A 16,969-nucleotide genomic window follows, 5' to 3' on the forward strand; every position below is an offset into this window, starting at 1 on the left:
TTTTTTTTTTGAAAACTTGCAGCCGAAGAACAGGAACATTCAAATGAGAAGAACGCCAAAAGATCAACGATTTAACGAAGAACAAAGGCTCTGATACTAAATGTTGGGATTTCTCCCCATAACGCATATACAAAACCAAACGTATATACCCTAAAACAGGATCATGCTCATGCTAAATCATTGAAATAAACGAAACCTTAAACTGAAGCGGAAGCGTACATGAATCCATCTGATCTGGTGCACGGGAAGATCGCAGCAAGGTCTTCCAGGGTACGTGCGGCGCGCTTGAGGTCTCTCTCAGATGGGGAAGAGGAAAACCCTAGAAACCAATGTTTCAGGCAACCATTTCACGACCCCAGGGACTACTACCATTTTATAATAAGGACAATTACGGATTCAACCCATCAAAGAGTCCGTAATTCCGTACTGGTATTTATACATTTCAAAATTACCTCATACCATCTAAAATGACGTAATATCCCAAAATGCAATCACTTAAGCAGATATTTACGTTAAGACAGCCATAATGTCTGAAATTCCTCATAGACATATGCCGGCCCACCAAATGATCTTACAGTTAAGAGTTGTCGATAAATCATAATCAAGATCATGCTTTATTTTAGATAGTGGGTACTAGATTACAATAAAAATACAATACAAAATTTATGAACTGACTCAGACAAGTTGTGAAGCCAACTCGCTGACCCATTAACCCGGTCGTCTTCGGGTCTAAGTCCAAGTCCATTTCTCAGTTTTGCTAACTATGGGTGGGACAATTGGAAGGAGCTAGGTAGTGCTGGGCTTCTGGAGGGATGCTCAGAGCTAAGAGACACGATGGAGAGGGCAAAAAGCAAAATAACTGGCAAAGAAAAATGATTGGGAATGAGAGGATTCTGACTTGAATTAACAGTAGGCGTACACAACAGGAGATGATAATATTCAGGGCAATGCACTGACCAGGCGGTAAGAGGGAGCTCCTGCGACCACAATGGCTGAGAGAGGGGTAGGTCCGGCAACAATCGAACAAAAGATGCAGGAATATCAAGCCAGTGGATTGGGCTTTGATAGCAGTAATCAGAAAGAAAGAGAAGAGTCTGGCCAACGGTGGAGAGGGGCCCGGTAGCCTCTCTGTATGAGAGGGAGAAAGGGTAAACAGGAAAGAACCTTAACCCATCAGAGTGGGGTACGCCGGCTTGCCATGGTTGCGAAAGATGGGACAGTTGTGCTTTGACGGGCATTCAGGCGAATAGGTGCTAGACATGCTGAAATTGAGGAGAGTGAGAGGAGAGAGATGAGGGGTGGGAGGGCATACCTGTAGGTTTAACAAAAAATTTAAAAAAATATTCTCACTGTTCGATATTGCAACATTGAACAACTTGAGACAACTGACAATCATCTCGCTGAGGAAGTATGTCACTCACACACATACTCTCTCTCTCTCTCTCTCTCTCTCTCTCTATATATATATATATATATATAAAACCGTCAAAGATAAAACTTAGATCTTTTAATTTTTTGCTGAGAAGTTCTTTTAAACAAAATATAAACATCCTAATATATTTTTAAAAACTATTTTGATATAAAACCAGTTTTGAATCAAATTGTTTTTATGAAAAATGTTAATTTTTCTATTATCAAATTGTTGACGTTATGAGAGACATTCATTTTTACTTATTATAAAACACTATTAAAATCTAAAAAATGGTCAACTGAATATATAAAATTCAAAAAATAAAAATCATATTCAAAGGGTCTAAGTTTGGTTTCCATCAATCACTATATATATATATAATCACTATATATATATATATATATATGCAAACTGCGCGGATTTCAGCTTCTACGTCCATCCGTCCGAACGACATACGCACCTCATAACTGCGGATTTCAGCTTCTCATATATACATACGTCGCACATACGTGGCCGGCCGGAGCATTTATATTAACAAGTCATTGCCGTGTAAATACGAGGATAGAACGGTCACTTACCTAGCAACGCAAGGGGAGTCGTAAGGGGATGTTCTCGCACACACATACGCACTCACGCACGGGCGAGCGCGCGCGCACACACGTCACCTTTTGATTTCATCCTCTCTCAACCTCAAACTGCCTTTTACCGCGACCGCTTTCCCTCCTCCTGTCTGTTTCTCCTTTTTCTCTTTTTGCTGCGAGGGGGAGATCAGCGTCGTCCTCGTCGTCTCCCTGAAGCATAGAAGGTTTATACGGGAGGAAGGGAGGTCTGTTTCTGTTTTTTTCTTCTGTTTGATAAGGTACGAGAGGGACCTGCAGAGTCGTCCTCGTCTCTCCCAGAAGTATAAAAAGGTTAGACGAGAGGATGAGAGCCGGGAAAAAATTAAAAGGTGTTGGAAAAAGGGAGAAGAGGGAGGTGGTTGGTAAGGAGGCAAGGGCGTGTTTATTTCGTGAACAACTCCAGATTTTGATTTGATCGGGGAAAAGTGACGCACCGTCATCTCTGTCACTCTCTCTTTCTCTCTCTCTCACAATTAAATGTGAAAGGGTGGTCTCTCTCTCCCTGAGGGTTGCGGTGAGGTGGGTTTGGATGCACCCACAATCGGCCTAGAGGAGAAGATGGGCGCCGACCTATCAGTGACGTAGCCGGGGAAGAAAAACTCTCAGTGGGAATCTGTTCTGCTGCAACTCTCTCTCTCTCTCTCTCTGGGCGACTGTGGAGCATCTGAAACCCTAGCTCCGAGATCTGGAAGCTCCAGACCTCGGTCTCTCAACCAATTTGCGGGCTTGTCGGAGTTAGAGAATCTGAGGTCTCCAATTTGCTTCTTTTGGAGAAGGTGGTGCTAGGAGGGCTTGAAGACAAACCTTTGACTTCCTTGGGGTTGGGCATCTACCGCCAAAGCGAGCTCTGGTGAGAACAATGGTGCTTGGACCTTGTGGTCTCTGATGATCTCATGCGCAGATGCACAAGCGAAGCAGCAGAAGACGATTTGTAAGGAGGAAGGTTAGGATTTTCAAACTGGTCCTTGATGAAGGTCAAAAACGGTGTGAACAATTGCAGTGGCTTGGGCTTCGGGTGATCACTGGGGAGCTTATAGTGGGAGCATACTGGGAGACAGGCACAGCTCAACTTGTTTGGGTTCCGAGGTTCTCTCGATAAAATTGCGCATTCATAGAGGGTGTTTCGGGTTGCAGACTGTTTGAGAAGTGGCATGAGGGTTTGTAGTTGAAGCCCACTCAAGAGTGCGATTTCTAGGGTTTCCTGCGAGGGAAAGGCAAAGGAAGAAAACGTAGATCGCTTCTGTAGGATTAGGGTGCTGGAGACTTGGCCTTGGAATGCGGAGGTTGATTTAATGCTTTGGTTTTAGGATAAACTTGAAAAAGGATATGCAGATGAGGCTCTCTGCTTCTGGGTTCGTCCCTCAAGGACAAGAAGGCAAGATTGTCCACATAATCTCTCTCTCTCTCTCTCTCTCTCTCTCTATCTATCTATCTATCTTGTCGCACTTGGCCTATTGTTGCAGTCTTTCTTTTCTTGTTACTCTTTTCCTGCCTGAAATTTGAACGCTATCTGAGCACAACTGCGCGGATATATCTTACTCTTCGAGGTTGTGATTGGCCAGGAAACACAACGATAGCATCTTCTGATGTTTTGATTCTCTGGTTGTCCTTTAAGTGGTTCTCGTCAACTTATTTGTATTACGTATTTAGGCTTACTAATGGCACCAATGGGTTTTGTACTTTCGAAATTTGGTCTTGGGTAGAAGTTCCGAGCGTGCATTAATACGTCATAGATAGATGTGTCTCGGAGTTGAGAAGGGCGGTCTCTGCCGACAATCTATGCCAAGGGCAACTCCCTTGTAGTCTTTTTCTATCTTCTCTCTGTGCTTTTAACCTGAATTGCTCCGCTTGAGCTTTGTTTCACAAGAATGGTGCATAACCTTCACGTTGGGCTTATGTTATGTATGGGTATCGATGTGTCTGCCACTGTCTTTGCAGGTGAAAAGCGATCCCTAAATTCAGAGCTTTGGCATGCATGTGCTGGACCTCTTGTGTCGTTACCTGCTATTGGCAGTCGGGTTGTCTATTTCCCACAGGGCCACAGCGAACAGGTCAGCGATCAAGTACACTCTTTATCTCTTTTGGACAGGACGAAGGTCCGTGAAGGCTTGAACAGAAAGTTATATATCATCGCTCATTATCCATGAAATGTTTTTGAAACATTCCCCCGGTTGACACTTTGCTAGTGTTAACTTCTTTCTTCTAAGAAGTTAGAATTTATTCTTTGCATCTTTCCAAAAAAGTCCCAGTTTGTTCACACCTCTTGGTCTACCTTTACAGACCTAGTAGACTGCTTTTGGTGACTTTTTCGTCTTAATTATTGCTAGTTCCTTGAACAAGAGCGTCATAATTGTACAACTATAGGATTAGATGATCTTTGTGCAGGTTGCTGCATCAACAAATAAGGAAGTCGATGCTCATATACCTAACTATCCAAGCTTACCACCTCAGTTGATCTGTCAACTTCACGATCTGACAATGCATGTAAGTGCAATCACCCTGTCTGTAGGATATCAAGGCTTTACCATTCTGATCCAGCCTTCTGTGAATGGCATTCTTTGGTGCTTGAAATCTAAAGTGATAACTTCCAGGCTGATGTGGAGACTGATGAAGTGTATGCACAGATGACTTTGCAACCCCTAAGCCCGGTATTTGATGTTTTTGACAGGAATTCATTTGTCAAATCTCAGTTTTCAGTTTTGTCTGTCCCACTTTTTGAAGTCTTGACATAAATTATTGTGCAGCAAGAGCAAAAAGATGTGTATCTCCCTGCTGAACTGGGGACACCAAGCAAGCAGCCAACCAATTATTTCTGCAAGACATTGACAGCTAGCGATACTAGCACACATGGAGGGTTCTCTGTTCCTCGTCGTGCAGCTGAGAAAGTATTTCCTCCACTGGTATGCACCTTGTCCTTTACATTCTATGAAGATTTGTGTACGACATTATGATGGCACATTCCATTGGCAGGTTTTCAGAAATTCTACAGGTTTATTCCTTTTCCTTTTTTGGTGGTTATTCAGGATTTCTCTCAGCAACCTCCTGCCCAGGAATTGATAGCTAGGGATCTACACGACAATGAATGGAAATTCCGTCATATTTTTCGCGGTGAGTTTTGAATATTTTGCTATGTGGAAGCAGCATTTATAATGATATAGCTGAAATTTAAGTGATATTCTGCATATTTGAGAATGTTTTGAAAAGACTTTAAGCTTATGAAGCTTTGATATCTGAATCACATTTTTTTCTTTTACTGGTTCTACAATGTTGGCTAGGTTAGTAAAGTGCCATATTTTGCAGCTTACGGCCATTTTTCGTTCTGTTGCCTACCTACCAATGGGGTCACATATTTGGAATATTAGGTAAACGGATTTTGGCTATTCATTTTATCCGACTGCTAAGGAAGTGAATGCAGAGTAGTGGGGTGATGCAGTGGAGTCTAATAATGTCTTCTTTAGGTCATTTATGCCTTAAATGTGGAAAATCTGTAAACTTTTTTATTTAAATAGCTTTCCATGAAAGGTATATATATAATATCTGAAGGATAGTAATCTCTAGGCTTGTTCAATTGTCTTCTCCAAGTTGTTTGCTATTCAGAACTGTTGTAGTATCCAATCCAAACAGTTGGACAAATTCTCTGATGCTTTGGCTTATTTGTAGAGCAGGGGTTTAGATTTTTATCAGCCTCTTCGTGATGTCTGATTTCCATTTTTAGTACAGGCCAGCCCAAAAGGCATTTACTTACTACAGGATGGAGCGTGTTTGTAAGTGCAAAAAGACTTGTTGCTGGTGATTCTGTCCTTTTTATCTGGTTTGTGACTGGATTCTATCATCTTCCTTCTTTTTGTATTCTTCTAGGATGTTACCATTCTTTGGTTATGTTACTCAGGCTAGCATGTCAAACTTACTCAGGAATGAAAAGAACCAGTTGCTTTTAGGAATTCGGCGTGCAACTCGACCACAAAACGTAATGCCTTCATCAGTCTTGTCTAGTGATAGTATGCATATTGGGCTCCTTGCTGCAGCAGCTCATGCTGCTGCAACAAATAGCCGTTTCACTGTATTCTACAACCCAAGGTAGTGATTATCACACAACTACCATCTGTTTCTTTTGTTTTCCTTCATTTGCAGTATAAAATTATAAACTGCTCTTATTGTTTGATTTTGCTTCTTTGTTGTAGGGCAAGCCCGTCAGAGTTTGTCATACCATTAGCCAAGTATGCCAAAGCTGTCTATCATACTCGTGTTTCTGTTGGTATGCGTTTTAGAATGCTGTTTGAAACCGAGGAATCGAGCGTTCGTAGGTATGGTTGTGCTAGCTTTGTCATGGTTTCTGCAAGGAGGTTTAAGTCGCTCATTTTCTTCTATAGCCTCTATAAATTTGGCCAGTTGACATTGCCGTCAGCTGATCATTTTTGTTTGGTGTCTCGACCCATTTCGTTCAGTTCTGGGTTACTTCTAAGTTTCTAACATGAATATGTAAGCTCATAAATGGATTTCTACCTTATTTTGCTTGTGGAGCCAATTCGTTGTTAACTTGAGGCACCTCTAAGCATTTCTATCTTGCAATAGCTTCTCTATGCAGCTTTCCTTCTAAACCATATCCTGTCTGGGATGTTCATCTTCTAATTGTAGCATACGTCTTCTTCCACTCATTGATCATCTTGTAAAGTACAAAAATGTCACACTTATTGGTCATCTTGTAAAAATAGAAAAATGTTACTTGTAGGTACATGGGTACAATAACTGGAATCAGTGATTTAGATCCTGTTCGGTGGCCAAACTCGCATTGGCGTTCTGTGAAGGTATGGAATTTTGTTTCATGTGTCCATTCTTTAGTGGTTCTTGTGGTCAACTTCAAGTGCATTCTTTAAAGTGCAACCACTGCATTTTTTTTTAAGTTTTTGAACGCCACTCTTTTTCTTATTTTATCTTTTTATTTGTGACAGCCTTCTTCCTTTGATTGTTCATTGCATTGTCACATATATCGTGTATGGGTGTTATATGGCGAGGAATTTCTCGGGTATACGGCCAAGTTGTATATCTCAGGAAAATCTTGGGGAAAATCTCGGTAAATTTTAAAAAAATTTAAAAATCCTAAATTATATAAAAATAAAAATAAATGAGAAATTAAAAAAATATTAATAAATGACTAGATAAGCAACACATTAAACTTAGTAAATGGAAACTAGCTTATGTTCCAACACAACTTAGCTAATGTCCGATGACAAACAGAACATAGGTGAATAAAACAGTAAATATGAACATAAAGTTAGGAATGTGACCATAATAAAAATATCTGTAGAATATACAGCAGCATAGAGAGTAAAATAAGCAACAGTAAATCGTAAAATAGACCGTCCCGCGTCCGACGATTCCCAGACCCCTCGCAGCTTGCAAGCTTGCATCTTGCAATCTTCTGTCTGGTGACTTCCCTCTCAAGCTTTCATTCGGAGCCTCCCCTCTCAGCTTCTGTTCGCTGGGCAACTCTGCTTTCAGATTCTGTCCCTCCGGAGGCTCCCCTATCAGATTCCGACCCTCTGGCCTCAAGCTTCAAGCCTCCAATGCATATTAACCTAAGCGGCTAAGCCCTCTTCACTACAACAATTTTCAATTTTTAGTCTAATCCCTCTTTTCTAACTAAAGTAACTTTTTGCCATTAAAGGAAAGAAAAAGTTTAAAAAAGGCCAATGTTTCTTCAATATTACATTTAGTGCCATTTTTTAATAACAGATCTCTTTCAAAGAAAAGAAAAACTTGTGGCAGTTTAAAAAACACGAAAAATGTGTATTATATGTTTTTTTTGCTTTTTTTTTATATTTTGGCGTTTTAAAAAAATGCATCTTATTGCCGTTTTTTTTTGTCTGGCTGTTTTTTGGCGTATTTATTGCATTTTTTTGGATTAATAAGTGATATTTGTGACAATGGTTTCATAGAACATAATATGAGATATTTCTTGTTTAATTACTTTTTGAATCTCTAATGCCTTTAACTGAGATAACTGAATTACCACTTGACATTCGCTTCATGACTACAAACCCGTGCTTTTGGTGCGGTAGACTTTCCAGTTGAGGACTTGTCTGAAACTTTTCATGCTCAAATTTATAGTCTTCATGGTTATCCATATTTTTGTGCTCGTGAAATTCCATATGCTGTTGGCATTGGCTCCTGTTTCTGCATTTATTTTTCATGCTTTAAATCTGCTCCTAGTGAAGTTGGATAAAATATCAGGTTGGTTGGGACGAATCTACTGCTGGTGAAAGACAGCCAAGAGTATCCTTGTGGGAGATAGAACCTCTGACAACATTTTCCATGTATCCCTCGCCATTTTCTCTTAGGTTAAAGCGTCCATGGCCTCCAGGATTGCCAACTCTGCATGGTAAGGTTTTCCAAGACAATGTGTTCACCAGATGAATGCTAGTCTTTGCTGAGCACTCTAATTTGGAATCGTACTGAACAGGAATGAAGGATGAAGATTTGGGACTGAATTCATCCCTTATGTGGCTTAGAGGAGATGGTGTTGACCGAGGCATGCAGTCTTTGAATTTCCAGGGCTTTGGTGTTAATTCCTGGATGCAACCAAGGCTTGATTCATCTCTTTTGGGGGCACAATCAGACACATACCACACAATAGCAGCAGCAGCCCTCCAGGAAATGAGGAATGTTGATTCCACCAAGCAGCCATCAACCGTTTTGCAGTTTCAGCAACCTCAGAACTTGTCGTGGCGATCAGTTCCTTTCTTGCAGAGGCAGATGATGCATCAAACCCAACTACAGTCTCAGCAAACATTGCTTCAAGCACTTCAGCAGAGCCAACCGCAGAACAATATTCTCCAACATCAGTTGCAGCACCAGGGCTCGTTTATTGAGTATGAAGCTCCACAGCAGCAACACCAGCACCAACAGCAAGTACAGCAGCAGCAGCAGCAGCAGGACCAGCATCGGCAACAACAGCAACAGCAGCAACAGCAGCGACAGCAGTTGCAACCAGTGCCGCATCCGCAGCATTTGGTTGATCAACATCAACCCCAGCATCAAGCCTTTCAGATGCCAGGCCTTGTTCCTGCGTTAACTCATCTTTCCTCTTCCGAGACCCCATCTGTACAAAACATCACCTCTTTGTGCCAACAGCAAAGCTTCACAGATTCCAATGGGCATCCTGTTTCAAGTTCCAGCATATCTACACTACCCAGTGTCCTGGGCTCATTCTTGCCAGATGATGCATCCCGTCTCCTTTACTTGCCAAGAACAAATCCATCATTATCTTCTATGGGTTGGTCATCTAAAAAGTTGGCTGTTGAATCAATGCTTCCTTCTGGAGGTCAATGTGTTCTTCCTCCAGTTGAACAGTTTGTTTCACAGTCACGGTCCAGCAATTCCCAGCATGCTATCTCGTTGCCATCACTCCCTGGGAGAGACTGTGCAGTTGATCAAGGTGTTGGTTATCTGCAAAGCAACCATCTCCTCTTTGGTGTCAATATAGAGTCCTCGCCACTTATCATGCCGACCTGTGTTTCTGGAGTTACAACAGTTGACATTGATGCCAATCAGGGGACCTTGTCTTTTGCGGGATCAAATTATCTTAGTACCCCAGTAACTGATTTTCCTCTCAATGCAGCAATGGGGACTTCTGGTTGTTGCTTGGATGAGAATGGCTTCCTGCAATCACCAGATGATGTGGGTCTAAATCAACAGACTAGAACCTTTGTAAAGGTGGGAGCTGCTTATGTTTTTGTTAATAGTGTATTTCCTTGTACCCTCTATGTATCTAGTATGCTGAAATTTCTGACGTAATGAACCCTACTCTACTTCATCTCAAGCATTTAGATGGAGGTATTTAACATCTCTATTTGATGTTGTTGAATTCCTTGTTGGGCAAAGTACTCAGAAAAAATAAATTTACAGCTTGAGTTAGTCGGCTCTTCAGAGTAGTCATATAGTGAATTAAGGTGGTTTTTCTGATTATCAATGTCTTCTCATGTTCTATTGGTTTGTTAGGTTCATAAGTTAGGGTCTTACGGGAGGTCACTGGACATCACCAGATTCAGCAGCTATCATGAGCTGCGCAGTGAGCTTGCTCGTATGTTTGGCCTTGAAGGCCAGTTGGAGGACCCTCTGAGATCAGGCTGGCAGCTTGTATTTGTCGATAGGGAGAATGATGTTCTACTACTCGGCGACGACCCATGGCAGTAAGTGTCTACTGTTTCTCGAGAACATTTGCCTTGTTAGAAGTCCTGTTGTAGGGGTAGGTTCCTGTTTCCCACTGTTCTGTTGAAATATCTGTTGTAAGTCATGATTTTAGTTGCAGGTGCTTTCTTTGTAGATTTTATTTGTCACTTGCACTGTGGGGAGCATATAACCAAATCACATGTTGAAACATATAAAGATGCAATTTGGGGCCTCCTGCTTCATGGGTTGCTTTGAAAAGAATCCTACCCATCCACAAAACGACTTGAGTTGTGGTCTTGTTTTCCTTGCATCATTTGAGGAGAAAAACAATTGATACCCATTGTCATTCCTATCAGATACAGCTTCTATAAAAGACATGCAGTCGTGTAGCGTCTTGTGTGCATCACCTGTTCTCATGGAGGGATAACCTGTGAATGATGTGTTCTTTCTTGGTATATTCTAGGCGTGCTTTACATTATTAATTTTTACATGAAGTCTTCCTCGTTTCAGGGAGTTTGTGAACAATGTCTGGTGCATCAAGATACTCTCGCCTCAAGAAGTACAACAGATGGGGCGACAGGGTGTTGGCCTCTTGAATTCCGTCTCGCTTCAGGGGCAAGCGAGCAGCATCTGTGATGATTTCACAAACCGGCAGGGCTCACGGAACCCAAGTTCTGGTATCACTTCTGTTGGGTCGTTAAACTACTAAAACTGATTTAGAATTGTGTCTGTATTATGTTGCCCACAGTCAGTGGGTCTGAGCACAACTAGCAAGTATCCACGGCAGAGCCATAGATATAAATACAACTGTTTGTTCATGCCGTTTCATGTGATTTAGTCGTCTGTGTTTAATCCCTTTCTCGATAGTGGTATAATGACGTGGCATGACTTGGAATCAGAATGGTTGTGTTCTAGGCCGTTTGTTCCTCAGCTTGTGGCTGTTTACAGTTTTCTCTATATACGCCTTTCTTGCGTTATCTTTCTTTTCCAATGTGTTGTGGTTTCACTTGGGGGGAAGCAAATGGTGCATTCGCTTGGACGGATGAATCCTGGTGATGCAGCCGTCCTGTTGAGGGTAAGAGGGAGAGGGAGAGAAAATACGTACAAAGTACTCGACTTTTCATTCAGTTGGATGTTATGTGCTGCAGAAAAGTTCCAAAACCGGCGGTGAGTCGCATGCATCTATGTGTATATTGGGCCAAATCAAAATCGGCACCGATTCATGTGGGACCAAAATCCATGTCGAGGGATGGCCCATCTGGATTCGCAAGATCTTACCTTCGCGGTTGCCAATTCTCAGCCTGCATCATCACGATGGTTCCCAATTAGTTTCTGTTAGCCAATCGACACAGGCAGTCCTCTCTCTCTCTCTCTCTCTCTCTCTCTCTCTCTCTCTCTCTCTCTCTCTCTCTGTGTGTGTGTGTGTGTGTGTGTGTGTGTGTGTGTGTGTGTGTGTGCTGTAGAGATAAATTATCTTGTTGGAGCGACGTCATTTTGGCAGGCCGTGAAAAATTGCTTGGTGAGTTGAAGAATCTATTTTATTAAAATAAATCAATAGAATGTATTAAAGTTTAAAAAAATGTAAAATTGTTGAATGAATTTTTGGAAACAATAAGTTGACGAGTCGCATACTTGAATTTGTTATAGGTTTGAATGGGAGCCCCACTCCGACTGGACAGGACAAAGGGAAAAGAAAAGAAAAGCAAAGAGCTACTTTCTTATAAGAAGTAGTGGTGCCTGCAGCAGCAAGTGGCAACGAACAATGAATCGTGATGGAAGGACGAATATCATGAAAGATTTTGGATTAACCTTGAGAAGGTTGTCGCGTTAACCTTGTCCTTATATTATACTTTCAACCCTCACGACTTTGACTGCTTTTTATCACGGTCAGCCTGTTGGCGTCTCCTTTGGTCCATATTGGATGCCTCCTGCTAATTGGATATGTATGATATTGTCCCTGCCTTTACGCTAGACCTCGACTAAAATTTCTAATATTTGGAGGAGTATCTCAAGGTTAACATCGGCCTGTATCGGTCATATCCATTGTATGCACACGTGCCTCCTTTCAGATACCGTGTATGCCCATACTGGTTGATATTAACTTTATATTTTTATCATTAATTAAATCAAGTTACAATGTTTTAATTTTTAATTAAGAAATACAAACAAGGAAAATCGACATGGATAATAATAACATTTCAAAGAACCCCAATACCAAGTTTTAAGTAAAAACCAAGTCTGCTTGTGTTTGGATGACTGAAAAATGTATATGGATGGACCTTTCTTGAAAAAGCTGGCAATGGGTACTTCTTCAAAACCTCAAACCATTTTCTTGTTTTTCATCAAAAGGTGTTACATGACTCCATCCCACGAAGAGTGATTCAATCCAAAGGTAACTCAAAGTTAAACCAATTCGAGGGACAACACCAACATCCCATTTGGTGTGTCGCCTAGTTGTGACTAGGCTGGATGGCTGACCATGAGATTCAATCAAAGGATGTGTCTGAACTTCTTAAGCAAAACCGCCTCAAAAATGAAGTAAAGAGCTTGCCGGGGTTAGGCCCCTTCCCTTTATTCCAACAAAATGGATATATACAAGGGAATGCCAAAACAAGCCTTAACTATAAGCACAAAGGATTGACCCAACCCTTCACCAAAAAATTGAAGACAAACATAGCTTACAAGCTATGCATATGCATATTCAAGTCAAAAAAATAATCTTAAGGATCATTGGCATGATCCATGATCAGACGTGTTATGTGAATTGTTGCAGCAAACCCTACTCCACAAAAATTTTTTTCATCTGAAATTGGTCAAGACACCCAGTCTAGTCAGTATTTGGCCTCTGTCTAGTTTTCCTCACCGACCACCACTTTCATTTCTCTTTCATGAATCCTTCCACGAGCTTTGATGATTACCACACAACTCATTTGACCATTATGGAGATAGATTAATCTAGCCATTTTCGGTTCATGCCTAGTATAAGCCCTAACAATGTTAATTAACATTTCATTTCTATTGAAACCGACACCAGTTTCCATCCAAATTTTAATTTTTGTCTCTAGGCACACCGAGGAAAAATTATTCATAAAGCTCATCTTTGAACCTACTAGGAGTTGAAGACTGTCATGGAAACATGAGACGATGGCCCGTGCTTTGCTAGGGTTTCATCGATGACGATGGCCGATGCACTAGAGACGATGGCCATCGACGATTTTGAGCCGCCAACGGGGAAGTGCTAGTGATATTAGTAGATACGCCAAGTGACCTTTGAGTAGCGAAAGCCAAACCATCGAACTCGATAGGGGGAAACTCGAACTTGCCAAGGGCCAGGCCGCTAGAGGGTCATCACTTTGGTCAAAGGCGGAGATGTTTTCCCAAAATTGCTTAGAGGATGAGGAATATCTTGAAGCACTGGAGGTTGATCTTGTGGACGATCGCTCGCTTGACAGTATACATTCCGGAGGAGGATGTCCAAAGAATGATGCAGCGATTTAGCTGGACCGCTATTGCATGCTTCATAGGCAGACTTCCAAAAGGGGGGTATGGAATATGCTTACATTATGACTGGCCTCGGCCCTATGTGGAATGAACTTAGAAACCCTCATTTCAAGCTTTGTTGGAAAGTGCTACTTTCTAGTGCATGTGGACTCCCAAGAGGAGCTCGAAGTGGTCCTGAGACGTACAGCCTAGCCTTTGGGAGGAGGAACACTTGTTGCAAGTCGATGGATGTTAGCTATGTAAATGAATGTGGAGGAGACCATCAAGGTCCCCATTTGGATTCGTCTTCCCAACCAGTCTTCAATCTTGTGATGCCGTAGAGTTTTCGATGGTATTGCTTCTGCAGTGAGTGCTGATCTTGTAGAAGCTGACCCCTTCACAATGATGCCACTGACTTTGGGTTTCACAAGGAATTGTGTTGACGTCCCTTTCAACCTCCACCCACGTTCGATGGAGGATTTGTCACTAGGAGGTGGGAAGGTGCTGAACCAAGAAGTCATTTATGAAAGCCAGATAAGATTTTGTGCAAATGCGAAGTAAATACTCACCTAACTGAAGACTATAAAGCTGGGATTGGTTCCCATACCCCCATCCCCAACCAGTGCCCTTGGTGGAGGGCTGGAAAGAAGTATGCTACTCCAAACAAAGGCAGAGACATGCTCGTCGTGTGGATATAAAGGGTAATGCTGAAGGCTTGGAGGGTGCGAAGGGCCATTGTAGTGCCAATATTGGTGGATGATGCAATTGGATTGGGTGCTGAGCAGGAATTGGTGGCAGACCAAATGGTGCTTCCTCCCCTAGAGATTTCCTCAAAATCGCTCGGCCTCAAACGAGTTCTCCATTAAATAGAAGATCCCACTCTGAGGATAGTGCAACCAAAAACAATGCCATTGCATCCTTAAATATGCAGAGAGGGTTCGGTCTTAGAAAGTGCACCTTCCCCTGTCCCACCTTTTGCCTTGATTCTTTGGTGGTGCTCCATGAGACTACTTCGGAGGGAGATGTTCCTATTGATCCTCAAATCTCTCTACCGGCCATAAACCCAGCTACACCTCTGGGGAGCCTGTTTGGTTGAAGGGAAAAGGAAGGAAAGAATAATCAATCATTTATTTGATTGATTAATTAAAAAGAATAGAAAGAAAAAGAAAATAAAAGGTTTGTTTGGTTGCAAAGGGAGGAAAAGGAAAGGAAACTCTAATGTAAATCCAATCCCTTCAAAATTGGAGGGATTAGAAAGGAAATGAAAAACTTATCCCTTTTTACCTTGTATATCTTTTCCATTTGCCTGCATAAAAGACATCAACCAACCTTAAGTGGCTCTTTCTCTCTCTTCTTGCCGATGGTCAAGACTCTGACGGGTGCCAGGTATGCTTCTCTCTCCCTTCCCGCCGCTGCTCGAGACTTGGATAGAATTTAACAACAGCCCTTCTACCAAAATCAAGTTTTTGTCATTTTTATGTCATCCAATTAGTGCATATGGCATTTTATTTGATTGATATAAATTTTTATCATATTTATTACTATAGAATAAAATGTTGAGTACAAGCGTGGTTCCTCTTTTATTGAATCAAAAAATCAAATTAAAAATATTTTGATTTGAATGACAAATTTTTTAATGTTAGGGGTATTATTGTAAAGTATTATAAATTATATCATTTCCTTTCCTTTATGTAGTCCAAACAAACATGATTTTAGCAATTCTTTCATTTTCTATCCAAACAAGCTTTATAAGCACCTCTTTCCTTTCATTTCATTCATTTCACATTCCCTTTCCTTTCTTTTCTTTTCTTTTCCTCTCCATCACTACCTTTCCTTCTCTTTCCCTCCATCCAAATAAAGTGTTAGTGAGGGTGATCACCCGCGCCTGTCTGGGTCTTCTCCATATGCCAATGTAGAGGATGAGTCTAAGTACAAAGCTTTAGGGGGATAGCTACTTGTGAACACCTAAAATTTTAATAAGTCCAAATGACCATTTTACCTTTCACAATGTGCTTTTCGAATTGGTTTATGGAAAGCCAAATTTCCAAAAAACAAAGGTCCTTTTTAGACCAAACAATTATGTTTCACTTTAACATTGAATACCTTAGACTCTGATCACCTAGTCACCATTGCTAAACATTACCATTTTTCCCCTTCTTCCTGCGACCCAAATCTAGAAAGTAGAGATTTTGACCAGATTTCCAAGAATTGTCTAACGTTTGAGAAATTAGGCTAGTTTTTAGTCTTACAAGACCACATTAGTCGTTAGAGTCAGCTCACCAGGGTTTTCTCAACTTGAAGTTAGCTCACTCTAACTCAATAAGCTCACTAAAACCATTCACCAAACACCAAGATCATGTCAATCCGAACCAAGCTATACATTAGCATTGTTCCATGCATATATAGTATTTCCTCAGTTACTTTCAGTTTTGGAATTCAAATTTGAGTTATAGAGATTTGTCATAAAACTAAAATTACACTCTCTCACCTACTTTTTGCATGTCCGACTATCCGAGCTCTAATTCTTACAACGCATACCATGTCATCTCATGCCGAGCTACGACTTTAATGTCCAATATGAGTAGTTCAAACTTTTATTTTAGTTCATTCATTTGAAATTGAGATCAATTTTTATTTTACAAATTTAATAAGGTTCAAATATTCACTTTTAATGTATCTCAACATTTCCAGCTCAATTCTAGTGAATCCATGATTCAATTTCTTGATTTTTTTCATATGGTTGCAATCAACAACACTTCAAGGGAGTATTCCTAGCACCAAATCAGACAAACATGGCTCATAGTAAAAGTTTTTATTTTGCCATTGCCTAGGTTTCAGAAAAGGGTTGTTTTGATATTTGTAAAAATTGAGTTTTAGAGGGAACCACATTTCAAAGGATGGCTAATTTTTACCATGCGCAAACCACAATGTGTCAGCTTGCTCATATGACTCCCCGATTTCTATTCACTTGCTAGGGGTACTTTGGCCATTTGTTACTCCGCACATATTTTTCATAAAACGTAACGTCGAAGCCACATGAACTTAAGTTAGATTTTCATATATATTCACATGAACCTTGTGGGCTTGAAGTTAGGCTCAGTCCACTTCAATTTTTCTTTGAACCAGGGTTTCCAAAAATAGAGCCAAGTAAACTTGTACCCAACCTATATCTGAACCAATTTTCAAAACTGCACCAAACCTAGTTCTAGCCGATGTCACCCATCCTAAACCCACTAGACCAGGTCCAGCCAAGTATAGGTTCACACCATTTCAAATCTCCATTTCAGAT

General features: G+C 41.0%; 1 protein-coding gene across 3 annotated transcripts; it reads left to right on the top strand.

Annotated features, from left to right (window-relative positions):
* The first annotated feature begins 2,116 nt into the window (after positions 1–2,116).
* LOC116267380 (auxin response factor 6) lies at positions 2,117–11,018 on the top strand. Of its 3 annotated transcripts, none has more exons than XM_031649045.2 (14): positions 2,117–3,406; positions 3,970–4,082; positions 4,402–4,515; positions 4,623–4,679; positions 4,776–4,931; positions 5,055–5,139; positions 5,752–5,842; positions 5,944–6,108; positions 6,213–6,335; positions 6,761–6,836; positions 8,263–8,410; positions 8,492–9,744; positions 10,030–10,220; positions 10,711–11,018. In XM_031649045.2, the coding sequence occupies exons 1-14, from the start codon at positions 3,358–3,360 to the stop codon at positions 10,907–10,909; spliced, it is 2,820 nt and encodes a 939-aa protein (XP_031504905.1). In that variant the 5' UTR covers positions 2,117–3,357; the 3' UTR covers positions 10,910–11,018. The 3 variants fall into 3 exon arrangements, with proteins under 3 accessions (XP_031504905.1, XP_031504906.1, XP_031504907.1); XM_031649046.2 differs by having other exon boundaries at positions 2,118–3,406; positions 4,417–4,515; XM_031649047.2 differs by lacking the exons at positions 2,117–3,406; positions 3,970–4,082; positions 4,402–4,515; positions 4,623–4,679 and having other exon boundaries at positions 4,793–4,931; positions 5,747–5,842.
* Positions 11,019–16,969: the final 5,951 nt, after the last annotated feature.

This window comes from Nymphaea colorata, chromosome 14, assembly GCF_008831285.2.
Source record: "Nymphaea colorata isolate Beijing-Zhang1983 chromosome 14, ASM883128v2, whole genome shotgun sequence".
Lineage (NCBI taxonomy): Eukaryota > Viridiplantae > Streptophyta > Magnoliopsida > Nymphaeales > Nymphaeaceae > Nymphaea > Nymphaea colorata.

Coding starts and splice junctions, on each gene's coding strand:
- LOC116267380 (XM_031649045.2), top strand. CDS start 3,358: ATGCAGATGAGGCTCTCTGCTTCTGGGTTCGTCCCTCAAGGACAAGAA. Junction 6,837..8,262: donor CGCATTGGCGTTCTGTGAAG/GTATGGAATTTT, acceptor ATAAAATATCAG/GTTGGTTGGGACGAATCTAC. Junction 9,745..10,029: donor AGACTAGAACCTTTGTAAAG/GTGGGAGCTGCT, acceptor TTGGTTTGTTAG/GTTCATAAGTTAGGGTCTTA.